General features: G+C 38.1%; 1 protein-coding gene across 1 annotated transcript in view; it reads right to left on the reverse strand.

The window, feature by feature from the left end:
* The window catches only part of LOC126088449 (piezo-type mechanosensitive ion channel component), a 724,612-nt gene that overhangs the window by 49,520 nt on the left and 658,297 nt on the right, over window positions 1–16,795 (reverse strand). Inside the window, exons 40-42 of the mRNA XM_049906591.1 lie at window positions 11,024–11,238; window positions 9,303–9,461; window positions 417–791 (exon numbers count right to left, since the gene is read on the reverse strand). Coding sequence (XP_049762548.1) covers window positions 417–791; window positions 9,303–9,461; window positions 11,024–11,238 — 749 coding nt within the window. The remainder of the gene's footprint in view (window positions 1–416; window positions 792–9,302; window positions 9,462–11,023; window positions 11,239–16,795) is intronic.

Below are 16,795 nucleotides of genomic sequence, written 5' to 3' on the forward strand. Positions count from 1 at the left end.
AACAAGTGAGGCAGTCCATACACAGGTGTCAGTGCCAGGGTGTCAGTTATCCTGCTGTGAAACAGTGGAGAAGCAAAGAGGTTCTGCTGCATTTTACCAGCCACTTTACAAGGCTTGCAACTATTACATGCCCAATTATTTATCAGTATGGCCAAACATTTCAAATGAACCTGAAGACTTAACAAGCAATTAATATTAACTATTTCCCCATTACTGAATAAATCTCAAGCAATCATCAAAGAAACAATGAGCAACGCCAGTGAAAGTCAACCAACGTGGCTCTAGTCCCACTCCAGACCACAGTTTTAATTTCACAGGAAACCTCATATTTTAATGCTCATCTGCAATGTTTAGAATTAAGAATCACAAATCATACAAAGTATTAAGTTAATTAGACCACACTGGCTCATACGTACCTGTGGATAGTAGAGTTTCCAGCAGACATTTTAAAAATTGGCTGATATGCTCCAATTCTAACCTCCAAGGTAAATTCATATGGAACACTAGGTTCTCCCACTGTATTACCTAATGCGAAGAACACTAGTGGGAACCATATAATAGCTATTATAAGAAATAGAAATCCTCCACCCATCAGGTATTTGGTAGTAGGAGACTTCTTTTGTCCTCTTGGCTGTGGATACTCTGATTCCATTCTCCTCCCACATTTCAGTTCAAATATATTTGCAAATATGTCTTCCATTTTGAGCCAGTCAAACAGTGTCATCGAAGTGTCAGTCCATACCCAATCCATGAGAGCTCTTAGCTCAAAAAGAAATGGTGTAACCATAAACCTGCAAATTAGAAATATAATATACATGAACAAAGAAATGGAAGAAAATTAGTAGTGTGAATGAATCCAACAAAAAGGAATACCATTATTCTGGCAACAGACAACTCGAAAAAAGAGAGGAAATTAAAACTGACTAGATTCAGAAAAGCAGAGACGAGAATTATATGACAACAGGACAGCCTTGGTGAGCTGTTGGCACATGGACTGTGCTGTTGAGCATCAACGTTGAGCATGCCGAGTTCAACGTGCTCCTGAATGCTCAGAAACGCAGCAACTTGTGCATATGGTATGCGGGCCCCAATGTGGTATATGCCATTCAAACACACTCCAGTGGCTTTTGTGGGATATTTCCAGCTCGTAAATTACACTGTTTACTTGACAGGCACCCATAAAATTCCCATGTTAGCTCTATTAAAATGCACATTTTCTCCATTGTTCAGAATCTAGTCATGTTATTCTACATGTAATATACACAAATAAAAACTTCAATATCCATGTACATGTTTTAAGACAAAAAGGAAATTACCGCGTCCAATCAACAAGGACACATACTTATAAAAGTTCCATTACAAACAGTTCAATAGAAATTTGCAATAGTTCTACACATAAAATAAACATTATTTCATCATTCCCACATTTTAGTAAAATCCCAAGGTTTTTCTTATTTGATCACTGTTCCTATCTAGTAGCAGACTATGAGCTATGAAACTTAAAAGAAAAATGAGCAAGCTTTCCTGTAGATTAAGCCAATTTAACAAACTCACCCTGCAACAAAAGGTGAACTTATATTTACATAACATCAAATATTATAGTACATACTTATATTAAACTAATAATAAGCATTAGAACCTAGTAAAAACATGAGTGTTAGGAAAAAAATTTAGATGTGGTGAGACGTGAACCATCGCCATATCACGCACCTCATAGTGAATCGTTGACGCTACTGACTATGCTAAACTGACGACAAACCATTGATGGTCAGCCCTACCATGTTGCCACATGCTAAACGCTTTAATCACAGCTATGTTAGTAACTGGGGTTGAATTATAACAAACTGTATCAAGAACAATATGTTTTTGGTATATCCTCAGTGTGGTGTTGCCTCAAAATGGCATACTCTGATAATACACAAGTTACAATAATTCTTTTGCCATGAATATGATGTTTTTCATTATTCTATTTTAATGAATCACACAGTTAACAATGGGTTTTAGAGTGATTCACAATTTGCTGGTGCTCAGAAACGGCATATATATGTATATGCTTGAACTGAATGCCAATATGGCGCCTCACAACTCTGTGCTGAAGGGAGACTGCGTGCATGTGACATAGGTGGCATTGTGCCATGTCATTGGTTAATGCTCAGACGCACATTCAGAGTATCTGACATGCTAGATATTGCTCTGCGTGTTTGGAAAGACTCCCCAACATGCTATTCCACGCTATGACGTCAGAAATTCGGCACGCTCAATGCTCAACGTTCGGATGCACGGTCCGTGTGCCAATGGCTTTAGAGAGAGAGAGAGAGAGAGAGAGACGGGGGGAGGGGGGGGGGTCAATGATGAGTGCAAACTCATTATCATTTACTGTGGCTACGATATTTATGAAAATAATTATTCATATATCACTACCTGCTAAAATCAGAACTTGTTCTAGCTCTCACGTGTCAGTACAGGGTGCATGGACTCACACAAAAAATAAATGAACACACACACACACACACACACACACACACACACACACAAATAAATAATGGCCAATTACAGTTGGAACCAGCTTCTGAAACATTCTATGCATTTTTGTCATTCCACTGGTCAATAAAAAGTGAGAGTACCCATAAGAAATAGACAAAATTACAAGTGTAGACAGGGAAAACTGGAACATATCTGTGGGTGATGATGACCTCTCACATTTTATGTTAATCATACACACTGTGGATCAAAAGACACACATGTTGAAGCAGCTGTTGATACCATTGATTTTTGTTTCTGCTAACAAACAAGTGATTTTGTATCTGATAATATCTAGGTGATAGTTTTTTTATGTTGTTAGACAGTTCAGTTGATAGATTAATTTATCAACACAACAAGTACCATATATCCCATTATGAAAAAGAGCCTTCAATGTTGTTGAATAAATATAGTTATTCATTAACAAAGGCAGCTATTACAGGTTACATCTGTAAAGTACACTACCAACAAATTGTGACTAATAGTAATCTACAAACACTGATAATAATGGGAAATTCATATATATATATATTACTTTATAAACAACAAAGAATTTGCAACTGAGTTGGTCCTGCTCATTCTCATAATATACAGTATATTATGATCACTTGAACTAAAAAATCACACCCATCTGCAAGAAGAGTAACAGGAGTGACACACAAAACTACCAGTAAATATCATTGAACATATTATGGGCTCAGACATAATGAATTATCTTGAACAGTTTGACTTCCTTCATGACAACCAGCATTAATCCAAAAAGTCCTCCTTGTGAAACGAAACTAGTGCTTTTCTCTTATGATATCCTTACAGCCATGGATCAAGACAATCAGTTGGATGTAGTATTTCTGGACTTTCAAGCAACATTTTAACACACAAACATTTACATTTATATTGAGTATCCAATAAAATAGGTGACCAAACTGAGGATTTATTTGACAGAGAGAATGCATTACGTCATACTCAATGGAGAGGCATCGACAGAACTAGAAGTCACTTTAGGTATGTTGCAGGAAAATGTATTGGGACCCCTGCAATTCATGTTGTATATAAATGATCATGCATGCAATATTAATAGTAACCTCGGACTTTTTCACAGGATACACTTACTTATATAATTAAGCATTATTCGAAAAAAGGTCCACAAATATCCAAGCAAATTTTGATAAGATTTTAAAGTTGTGCTATAGAACCAAAGTGAATTTTCACTCTGCAGTGGAGTATGTACTGCTTTGGAACATCCTGGCAGATTAAAACTTTGTGTCAGACTGGGACTCAAACCCAGGACTTTTGCCTTTTGCAGATTATTGCTCTACCAAGTGAACAACCCTAGCATGACTGACAATCCATCCTCATATCTTTACTTCTGCCAGTACTTTATCTCCTACTTTCCAAACTTTACAAAAGTTCTCCTGCAAAACTTGTAGGAATATCACTAACGAAAGGGAGGATATTGTGGAGACATGGCTTAGCCCCAGCCTAAGTAAGGCTGTTCCAATGAGTGCCTTATGGGCACGACAGCTCATTGCCTCAGCTCTGAGATGCGGCAGTGAGGGGAGCTGATGGTACAAGGAAAGAGATGCGCCCGTGCCTGTTCAGTTCTTTCACATGTGCAGCAACAATAATGTCTAGTCATGGAAGCCCACAGTCTACTCCATTAGAAGAAACATCTCTCTTTAGTTACAATACCAGAGAAGGAAAGTAGCTACTCACCATATAGCGGAGATGCTGAGTCGCAATAGGCACAACAAAAAGATACACACAATTATAGCTTTCGGCCATTAAGGCCTTTGTCACCAACACACACACACACACACACACACATACACACACATACACACACACACACACATACACACACATACACACACACACACACACATACACACACATACACACACACACACACACACACACACACACACACACGCACGCAAACGCAACTTGCACACGTCTGCAGTCTCAGGGAACTGAGGTTTCAGTTCTCTGAGACTGCAGACGTGTGTGCAAGTTGCATTTGTGTGAGTGTGTGTGTGCGCGTGTGTGTCTACTGGTGACAAAGACCTTAATGGTGTATTGCTACATTCCACCCTGGATTTTCCATTGTTTGATCTCTCTTTAGTTACATAGATGGATGTCCACAGTACCTGGTGTGTCACAAAATGCTTGTTTATGTTTAGAAATACAATTTACAGTGTTGTTACAATCACTTTCATGCAACACATTACGATCAAATAGAAGAGAAAGCTTGAAAGGAAATTGTTTCCAATTTGAAGCTCAACATAAAGGAAAATGTAAGTTAAAAATATTGTAACTGACAATTGTAAAATAACTTCTTGTACTATTGTAATAAGTTTATTTATTTCAGCTGAATGCTTCTGAAGAAATCCTGCATGAAGTTGTAACTCAAGCAAGTTACAAAGTAGCTCACATTATAGCATTGGCTGCCAAACCACTCCCTTTGGAGCTTCTCGTTAAATCACATCCAGTAGCAGTAGCAGAATGCACAGTCCCAAAGGTATTAGCAACATTTGAAGGCATTTGTCTCTCAAAGCAAATGGTGTTCCATCAAGTCCTGGATATGAGAACTGATATGGAGGCACAACTCAGGAATAATGCCCAGAGTTTTACAATTTTTTTCTTTCACACTATGAGATGAGAGCACAGGTATATCCAATTGTGCTCAACTTGTTATGTTTGTATGTAGTGTGCATAACCAACTGCAAGTTGCAGTGGAGCTGCTAAATATGGTACCACTGGATTGTACAAGAAGAATGTATTTTTGAAGTAATATGTGAGTACACGGACTTCAATGAACTTGTCGTGCAAAAATCTACATTCTGTGGCCGCAGACAGTGGGCTAAAAATGATTGGACGTCAGCAAGGTTTTTGCTATCACTTACAAAATAAACTGAAGAGTGACTACGGAAAGGACGTCTGTGGTGTACACTGTTTCATTCATCAGGAGGTACTGTGTGCTGAAACTGTGGAATGTTGTCATGTAGCGGACATTTTGGTGAAGTGTGTCAATGTTGTACAAAGGCACAGCATCAACCACCACCAGTTCAAGAGGTTTCTTCAAGATACTGAAGCTGAGTATGGAGATATACAATACCTTATCACTGCAGTGTGCAGTGGATCAGCAGAAGTAAGATTCATGATGACTTTTTGCTATTTGTGAGGAAATTACTTTGCTTCTAGACATACAGGGTGAAGTAATTCCTTGCCTCACGGAATCAAAATTGATATCAGACCTTTCTTTTATTGCTGATATGAGTTGCATCCCAAACTCTCCAAAATTTCATCGTAAAAATCAAAAAACTATACTTAAGTCCTGATGTCCTCTGTCACCTTTAAAGTAATCACCTTGGACATGTATGCAATAGTCCCAGAGTTGGTCCCATTTTTGAAAGGACACCTGGAAATATGCATGGTGGTTCTACTGTGATTGCACTTGGATGTTTTCAACTGAGTCAACACTTCGCCCTTTCAATACAATTTTCATCTTCATGAACAGGAAGAAGTCACATTGGGTTAGGTCTGATGAGTAGGGAGGGTGGGGGACCATTGCCATGTTGTTTGTGGTCAGGTATCCCTTCACAATGAGTGAGCTGTGCACGGGTGCATTGTCATGGTGTACCAACCAGTCTTTCCTCCACAACTCTGGCCATTTAAGGTGAACATTTTCCCTCAGTCACTTCAAAACTTTGAAGTAAAACTGCCTGTTGATAGTCTGATCAGAAATGACTTCATGTTTCTGTGAACTTGTTGACCTTTTTTTGCCCTTCGAGAAGGCAGCATTTTCCATTATGGTGACTGCTGCTTTGTTTCAGGGTCCTAACTGTAGACCCAAGATTCATCACCTTTCATGACTCTGGATAAGAATTTTGGACACTTTCAAAGTCTTTGTTACTGCTGAGTGCATGTCTGAACCGTGAGGTTTTGCTGGTCGGTGCTGAGAAGGCGAGAAACAAACTTTCCTGCAATTTGTCTCATGTACAGTTCATTGGTTAGAATCCATTGACACCTACTGTATGACAGCCCAAGTCTGCTACAAACATTGTGAACTGCCTGCCTTTGGTCTTTGTGAATCACATCACACACTTTCATAATCGTTTCCAGTGTTGTGTACGTTGATAATTGACAAGAATGTTTATAACCTTCTACAGATTCTTGGCTTGCTTGAACCATTCAGATATTCTTGTTTGACTCTGGTGGGTTTCAGCTGGGGCTAAACTGCAAGAGTTTGTTTTAGAAAAAACCACTGTAATAAGAGCAGTGATAATTCATTGGGCTGCAGTATAGTGGAGGAGAAGGTGGCTGCTAAGGAGCTATGTAAGGTGCAGAGACTTGCCTTCTTAGCCATAACGGACAGAATTAGCAGCACACCCACTGCTGGGATGAAATCCATGCTGTTCATACATCCATGCTACAATGGAGGCAGCAGTAGGGGCATACTGGCTAAAAATTGGAAATAATTGGATATCTTTAGGATATCCTGAATCCCATGCCAATAAATGGAATACAATAAATATAGGAATGGTCAGGGAAATGCTGACTGACTATTTAATAACTTCCAGCTGCTTCAATAAATCTTTTAGTGTAAGAAATGGAAGTAGGAAACACTGGAAGAATGAAACATGACATCATGCAGGGGAGATAGTTTGGTTTACCAACATGTCAAAAACAGATGAAGGTGCTGTGACCAGCGTTTATGGTGTACAGCTAGACTAGAGACAGCAATCTCTCTGCTGGACACAGTATTCCAGGCAGAAATATCCGCTATCACGATATTTGTGGAGGAGAATTTGTGTAGGAACTACAAAGATAATAACATCTAGACATTGTATATTCACAAAGCCAAGCAGTTCTGAAATCTCTATCAGACCCTGCAACAAGATCAGAGAATGCTGCAAAATGCCACACAGACCTTGTCAGACGGAAGGGGGGGGGGGGGGGGGGGGGGGGACCAACAGGGTAAACTTGCTGAGGGTCTTGCTCATCCAGAAATCAGCTGCAATGAACAAGCTGACAGACCGGCCAGGACAGGTGTGACAGTTCCATTTATTCGATTGGATCCTGCCCTAATCATCACTAAGGTGATAGTTAAATAAAAACAGTGAAGCTGAATCAGAAGGCAGCACATAGAATATTAGACTATGATCCAGAAACAAAACAAATGGAAGCTAATGTTACCAAAGTGATGTTTCAAGAGATATTCTGTAATACTTGGCTTGAAGAGACAGGCTATACTCATGGCAGGACTAATGACAAGTCATGGGGACTTTAAGAACACCTACACATGATGGCTATAGAGAAAGAAGCCCTAAGTGTAGGTTGTGTGGTGAGGGGTGATGGAAGTGCCCCACAGCTAATATCGCAGTGTGAAATGTTACAGATCAAAAGACACAATATGTTCAGGTAATCGATTCATGAGGAAATCATACTAATAAAGAACTAGTAAAGGGCCTTCTACTATGTTTTAAGGGTACTAGAATCGCAGAGAGTGAACCCACACAATAAAACCTGTCTCAGTGCAGGCAGTAGTGAGCTGAGACTTCTTTGTCTGTTTCCTTGATAAAATCAAATCAATCTGAGGAAAATTGTATTGATAAGTATTGTGAGTTATTGTGAAGAGAGAATTTTATTGCTATTATTGGGAATTTCATTGTTGCATGTATACGTAATGGAAATAAACCTGACTGTTCAACATTTACAAGCAAAATTTGGAAGAGAGTCCACATCATTTATGGTGCCACACTTTACTTTGACCAGCCCAAAAAAGAAACAGCTAAATTCATACATCTAGTAATGGACTAATTTTTGTGAAAGATTAGAATTGTGAACTTTAAATGGAGCTTGTATGGCATCAACTTATTAGAAGTATTAGCTTGTATTTTGAGAATGAAATTAAAATAGTGAAATTTAACTTAATAACTTCTCTTATTTCAAATCTCTCAGTAATACTGTACAGGTCAGTATTCTGTTCTGGGATTTCAACCTTGATTGTGTGTGTTTATGAGGGTGTTGGTCTTATAATGTAGGCATCATTTAGGAAGGGATTGTTCCAAATTCCACTACTAAGGGAGTCAAATAAGAGAGGATGATATTTAATTTCTCAGTCAGAAATAAAGAAATATATGTTTACATATTTTTGAAAATTTAACTCCTATGGGGGGAAATAGGCATGTGAGAGTTTCTTTGAAAATAAAATATAAATATACATATAAATATAAAATATAATTTTACTACTAATGCATTTTTAAACCTACATCTATGAAAATTCGTATCTGGCTTCTTGGTTACAAATAAATAAAAATTGTGTGTTTCGGTGTTTCTGGAAACTGAGCCCCTAATGTGGTGAAATAGAGGATGAAATATTTTATGAATTACTTCATTATGAAAGCATTTTTAGATAAATCTATGAAAATTTGAATTTGGATTCTCAGTTGGAAATAATAAAAAAAAGTGTTTCACTGTTTTTGGAAATTCAACCACCCAAGGGGTATGGGGGTGAGAAAGGGAACGAGAGTTTTTACAGACGTATTTCATTATGCAAGCATTTTTGAAGCTAAATCTATGAATATCTGTATTTGGCTTGAAACTTCCCGGCAGATTAAAATTGTGTACCAGACCGAGACTCTAACTCTGGAGTTTTGCCTTTCACAGGCAAGTGCTCTACCATTGTTGCTGATTTCTAATGATAAGCTACTTAAACTTAAAAAAAAGATAACACATAACACTTCAAAAAATAAATTCCCACTTCAAGTTTGTTTACTTACAGCTTGAAAAGACAGAGATTGATGATATTATATTTCTTGCACAAGAAGTTCCGTAATATCCTAGTTGGATAACCACTCCTTATCTGGTACGCAGATAATAGTAAGTAGAAGCATTTCACCATGTACCACATCTGGGGTGGCAGAGAAGCATTAAAAGGCCTGGAATTTATACAGATTTATTGATTCTGAATAAGTTCACTTACTCTTTTAAAAAAGATGCCAGTCAAGATACACACATACATGAAAGAAACACTGATGATTATAATAAAATTGAATAAACAGGCAAAAATCATGCAATACATATAAATGAATACATATTATTCACAGCTGACACTCAAGAGTTTTGTGCAGTGTAACTGAAGTGTTTTCTGCAACCAATGTTTTTAAATTTTTTTCTTGAAATTTTATGGTACTCAACGATTTTTGGGCAATTTGTTGTACATCAGTGGTCTCCCATTCCTGAGGCTGACCACTAATACAATGCAAGTACTTCACAAGAGTAGAGAAGGCAAAATTACAAAGAATTACAGACCACTCATCTAATGAATCTAGCTTTGGCACAGAAAAGACAGTCATCCACTAATGTGCTATTTGTTGAATATGTCTGTGCTGAACAGTGCCTGCATTATTTATGAAAGCCTTTCCTGTGGACAACACACTTAAAGGCTGGAACACTACAAGCTGCACAAGGTCAGCCATTAAGAATAAATAATTATGAAAGAGTAATGAAGATCATCATCATTTAACATGATAGATGCCAGGACACTCTCCAAGACCACATATACTTGTAGGACAGCCAATCTTAATAAACAAGCACAATAACATGAACTCTTATCTTTAATGGCAGTTTTATAAAGCCAATGCATTACCAGACATCTCTAGAAATTGTACAAGCATACAGCAGAGTAACAACTTGTAAATAATACTAACTCTTATCTCTTACAGCTAAAACACACACACACACACACACACACACACACACACACACACACACACACACACTCTATATATATATGAAGTTGGTGGTGGATGTGATGGAGGAGGTGGAGATAAGAGGGAGGAGGAGAAGGATGGGAGAGGGGAAGGAAGAGGAGAAGGGGCAATGGAGGAGGAGGAGGAGGAGGAGGAGGAGGAGGAGGAGGAGGGAGGGAGGAGGTAGGAGGAGGAGGAGGAGGAGGGGATAGAGGAGGAGGAAGGGGCAAGAGGAGAATTAAGTAGGAGGAGGACAGAAAGACAGAGAGTAGGAGGAAAAAGGAGGGGAGCAGGAGGAACAGCAGAGGAGCAGGAGGGGCAGGACATGAGCAAGAAAATATGAGGGTAAATAGGAAAAGGAGAGGAGGAAGGAAAAGGATGAGAGGATGATGTGAACTGGAGGTAAAGAACATGAAGAAAGAATGAGGAGAGAATAGAAGTGTGAAAAAGAGGTCAGATGAGGTAAGGAAGAGAACAGTTTGTGGAGGAGAGGAGGAGAGGGGAGTTGGAAAGGTAGAAAATGAGAAAAAATGAATAGGAAATGCAGGAATAGGAGATGACGAGAAAAAGAGGGAGGTACGAAGACCAACATCAAAAGATATGTACAATTCACTATTTTTATGGTTAATGTGGAGAGAGGAGGGGATAAGGGTTGTGAAATTGAATGTACCAGGATTTCCACAGATATTAAGACCATCCAATAATTTCTTATACATAGACAGCAGAATAATAATTATAAAAATATAAACCTTTCTGTGACTGCAGGCAGTACAAAGAACATCCATATGTGGACTCCAATAACTAAGAAAAACTGAAAAATTATCTTCCCTAGAATAAATTTCCGCAAGAATAGTGACCGATCAATAATTATAAGTGCAAACTGAAGTATCATCATAACTAGGAAAGGAACAGGTACTTTGTTTTCTTGTAGATATGATGAGACACCACCATCACCCTGCTGGGTCTGTAAAGAGAGAAAGTGGTACAGTTTAGACTCAAATTATTAAGTGATACAGTTTGGATATCACAACTAAGTGACTATGAAACATAAACATATTTGCACAAAAATGCCTCAGACTATATACACACACAACCAAATAAATAAAACAATGATTTTAAGTAAAATTATGTACAAAAAGTGATGTGAACAAGACAGTTTCAAACACTAAGAAATATGTCCAACAAATTTCAGAACTGAGGTGAATTCATGGCTTACATTAGATCATTTAATACTTCTTACTGTGGTAAAATGCCTCAGACATTCATTAAACACTAATGATGTAATTTGACTCCCTTAATCTAGTTATACCAATGGTCACATGATAAGTGTACACAATTTATATTGGCATCTAAATTCTTCAAAACATACAGAGAAAGAAGGAGCTGCTATACACATCATAAACTAGCATATGCACAAGAACACTGATGTTAATAAATTATACAGTGAGGAGCATTTCAATGTATGTTCAACACAGTAAGATGTCATAATGAATTTTAAATAGCAGGAAATGCATACTGACCACCTTCAGAGTGTATTTACCCTTAGGATCTATTCAATTATTTAAAAGTAGAAAAAACATTGAAATAGTGGTTGCAGGTGCTATTAATAATCAGTTTTGTTAAAACATTTTTAATCTCTATAATAAGCAGCCCAACCACAGTGCTTAGGCCCTCTTAAATGAACACTGATAATGTATTTGTTATATATTTGCATATTCAATTATCCATAAAACCTTGTTTATGAAATGGGATACAAACTGTAGCAACTATTGATGAAGCATGTAGCTTGTAGTTGCAATGACATTTTTTTTTACAGACATACATATTGAAGGACAAAATACATCTATCTTTTTGTGATGATAGGTTTTAAACAATGATTCCTATTTTTAAATAAATGTGTATTTATCATCATCATCATCATCTTTGGTTTTCACTTTATTCAGCATCAGGCTGGGTTGTAACATTTAAGGTACTTCTCCTATTTCCCATATTTCTAGCATTCTTCTTCTGTAACTGTTTTGTTCCATTCCAGATTCCTTCTTCTAAAACTGGTCTTTACTGAGTCAATTCACCTGCTTTAGGTTTCCCTCTTGCTCTGAAACTAGGCCTCCATCATCATTTCGGTATTCTTCCACCTTCTTTTTCTCTTTACATGCCAAAACCATTTAACCTGTTTTTCTCCATTATCTTTTTCAAATTTTCTACTCCAGTTTCATTCCTAACATCTTCATTTCTCACTGTCTCTCATAGCTTTTCCTAAAGTATTTCTTAGAAATTTCACATTGCTGTCTTGGATTTTACTCTCCTCTCTTCTTGTCCTTGGCCTGGTCTTTGACTCATACATCAGCATGGGCATAAAGTATGCCTTGCACAGGTCTACCTTACAATTATTGACACCCTCCTTTCAGAGACTAAGACCCTCCCACACTGGTAAAAAGCTAACTTCTGCCTCCATTCTTGCATTCTTTTCTAATTATTTAAAGTTATCCTCAATTTCAACATTCTGGCTTTGACTATTAATTTGTCCCTTGCCTTCTAAGTCTCTGCTGTAGTCTTGCTTTCCTCCACACAGCATTTCATTCCATATTTCTCAGCTTTTCATTTAAGATGTCTCTTTGTTCTTGTACTGTTGGTTCCCTACATTACAATATCATTGGTAGATAGCAATAAGGTAATCTCCCTTGCTATATGAATATCTTTTGTCTCTTTTGTCATACACTCCTTGAAGAATTTCACTTGCTTATTTTACAACTCCCTTTCTCTCCAATTTTCCCAAATCTTTTCTCCAGGACACTATTGTAAGCCTTCACTAAGTCAAGAAATATCATTAGAAGATCTTTCCCATACTCCCAATGCCTCACCATCAACTGTCTCATACTAAAGATTGGGTCTACTGTTGATCTACCATGTTGAAAACCTACTCTAAGTAACCTTTCACTGTTTTCCTCAATCTTCTTTCCACTATAATCTCCATTATTTTTGCTAATTGTGATACGAGTGTGATCCCTCAACAGTTATCACATGCTTCTCTGTCTCCACTCTTGAACACTGAAATTAGTATTCCCTTTTCCATTCTTCTGATACACATTTCAGAGTCCATATGTGTACCGTAGATATGTTATTTAAAAAAAATTAAATTTATTTTCAGAAAGTACACACTTCAATCTATTTTTCGACATAGTTGCCAAGTTCGTTGAAACACATATCATACATCTCAACCAGTTTTTAAATACCCTCTTCATAAAAACTTGCTGCCAGCTCCGATAACCAAGAGTTCATTGCCATTGTCATCATCATTGTAATGATTGCCACTGAGGTGGTGTTTGAGTTGGAGGAACAGACGGTAATCGCCCGGTGCAAGATCAGGACTGTAGGGTGGGTGGTCTAAAACTTCCCAGCCAAAACTGTCCAATAAATCGCAGGTCTGACCTGCAGTGTGAGGTCTTGCATTGTCATGGAGAACGACAATTCCCTTTGTCAGGATGCTGCCCCTTTTGTTTTGAATTGCTCTGTGTAGCTTTCTCAGGGTTTGGCATTATGCTTCTGCATTGATAGTGGTTCCTCGTTGCATGAGGTCGACCAAACACCATGCCTATCCCAAAACACCGACACCATGATTTCGCACTGGGACAGTCTGTCTGGCCTTCACCTTTACAGGCGAGTGTGTGTGTCTCCATTCCATGCTCTGTTGCTTTGATTCAGGCACGATATGTGAAACCCATGTTTCGTCTCCAGTTACAATCTGATTCATGAACCCATCACCTTCTTCGTGATAACAAGTCAAGAACTTCATAGCACACTCAAATCTTTGGTAATTGTGGTACTCTGTTAGGAGTTTTGAGACCCAATGGGAGCACAGTTTCCTAAACTTTAGGTGTTCAGTAACAATGTTGTAAAGCACAGATCTCGACACATCAGGAAATTCATTTGAGAGATCTGTTATTGTGAAGCACCTGTTATCACGAATCCTAGCTTCAACTGAAGCCACCAAATCATCTGTAATCAAAGAAGGGTGACCGGAGTGGTCCTCATCATGGACATTCTCATGGCCATCTTTGAATTCTCATACCCAGTTACACACTTTGCTTTCACTCATAACAGTATCGCCGTACACTTCAAAAATCTGTTGATGAATTTCTGCAGGAGACAGGTTCCTTTCTGTCAAAAACCCGTATCACTGAGTGAACCTCACATGCGGCGGGCGAGTTGATAGTCTTAAACATTTTGAAAGCACAGAAAAGAACCGTACAGGTTAGCTACAGCGCTGAAACTGAGCACAGTTGTTCCCGAGGCATGCTGGTACTCGACACACATGCTCGTTGCAGTATGCACACAAATTACTAGTGTCTACAACAAAACACACCTTACTTAAAAAACACACATCGTAGTTGCATGTGGGGTAATTTGGTCTCTATAAATTTAGCAACAGTATTGAAACAATGCTGGAGCATTACACTGGTAACATAGTTGACAAGTATAATTAGCAAATCTACATTATATAACCAATAGTGAATGACCTTTCACAAGGGGGTCACATCTATAGGCCACACATGATACAGTGGCCAATGTGCAGTAACCAGTTTCCATCCAAAGAGCTGGGCAACCATCCAAAGAGATGGGCAAGTTCATTCTTACGTTCAGGAGGGGAGGCCAACAAGTACTTGCCACCTTTTGGCTGGCTGGTGATGACAGAATTGACATGCATGTCCTGTAATTCTTCTCAAAGGATTTTACAGAACCTATTCGGTACAAAAATTTCATTTATGCTTTACTTGTAGCTTCATACGTCAGGTTCACTACGATGTGCCCATCATTTCACTAATGGTCACAGTTACTGCAATATTTAGGTGGAAGTAAGACATGAATGATGATGATGATGAAGATGACAACACCCAGTCATCTTGAGCCAGAGAAAATCCCTGACCCCCATCGGGAATTGAACCCAGGACCCTATGTGTGGGAAGCGAGAATGCTACTGCAAGGCCACTAACTACAGATTTTTCCAATGAGAGAATGTAATTTTTAAGAGCCATTGATAGCTGGTGAACTGAGGAATGTAATGTGTTTTGAAACAACGTAAGTGACATAATTACACATTTATTTAATACTGAGTATTTTATCAGGAGAAAGAAAACTGGTGTTCTATGGATCGGAGCGTGGAATGTCAGATCCCTTAATCGAGCAGGTAGGTTAGAAAATTTAAAAAGGGAAATGGATAGGTTAAAGTTAGATATAGTGGGAATTAGTGAAGTTCGGTGGCAGGAGGAACAAGACTTTTGGTCAGGTGAATACAGGGTCATAAATACAAAATCAAATAGGGGTAATGCAGGAGTAGGTTTAATAATGAATAAAAAAATAGGAGTACGGGTAAGCTACTACAAACAGCAAAGTGAACGCATTATTGTGGCCAAGATAGACATGAAGCCCACGCCTACTACAGTAGTACAAGTTTATATGCCAAATAGCTCTGCAGATGATGAAGAAATTGATGAAATGTACAATGAGATAAAAGAAGTTATTCAGGTAGTGAAGGGGGACGAAAATTTAATAGTCATGGGTGACTGGAATTCGAGAGTAACATTTTTAACATGGCAACAACTCAAAATTCCCCATTCATGGCTCTTCTCTAAAAGTTACAAATGATTAATAAACCAAGAAACGATAAATTGCTGCATTTTCAGTGGAATTCTTTTTATATACTAACCAAAGAAGAGGTCACAGATCTCTCTGAATGGTCACAATGCAAATGTGGGCATGGCAGGGCCCCACGTAATATTTACAAGTGTAGGCTTCAGTTTAGGATGGCACTTCACCTCCAGTGCTTGGCATTTCTCCTACAGCACTCTGAGTGATCCCCCACCTCTGCTGCTCTCATCACGCTTCTCCCAGCTGATGGCGCATCTAGTGGCTATGGCATTTTGCAAGCGCTGTACTCGTCGTCATTGACTTTGATCAAATTTATGGTGCTTGCAAGGCTTTGCCAGAAAAGGAAGTGTCAGATCTGGGAGCTCCAGATGACTAAGCATTTAGCAGAAAAATAGCATTTTCTATGCAGATCAGGTGAGGCACAAGCCATTTACGTTAGTGTAGTTTACAGGCAGCAGTTGGCACCACTGAAAGAATACAGAATGGTAATATGAGGGTTGTGGGATGAAACACTTTCTATTTTCAATTTTTATCTTTCTTACACTGCAAATGAAGTGAAGTAATGTCAAATATATCATATTTATTAATACTTCCATAAAAGTCTTGAAAAGAAAAGGCAAAGCGAAACCTGGGATTGGAAATAAATTTCCAGAAGGGATTGTAAGTTTTCTATGAGAACTTCTCATATAAAATTAGTTACTTTTATTATTTTAAAGTTGAAGATTCACAAGTGCTGGGATGATATTTATCATAAAATCAAGCAAAGTAGTTATTTTCTCTGCATGTTGCACGCGTTATAAACGTCGCATTTTTACAATTACATGTATGCTTTAAAGTTTCTATATAAAAAGAAACTTGGTCTACATTTATAAAAG

This window comes from Schistocerca cancellata, chromosome 6 (genome assembly GCF_023864275.1).
Source record: "Schistocerca cancellata isolate TAMUIC-IGC-003103 chromosome 6, iqSchCanc2.1, whole genome shotgun sequence".
Lineage (NCBI taxonomy): Eukaryota > Metazoa > Arthropoda > Insecta > Orthoptera > Acrididae > Schistocerca > Schistocerca cancellata.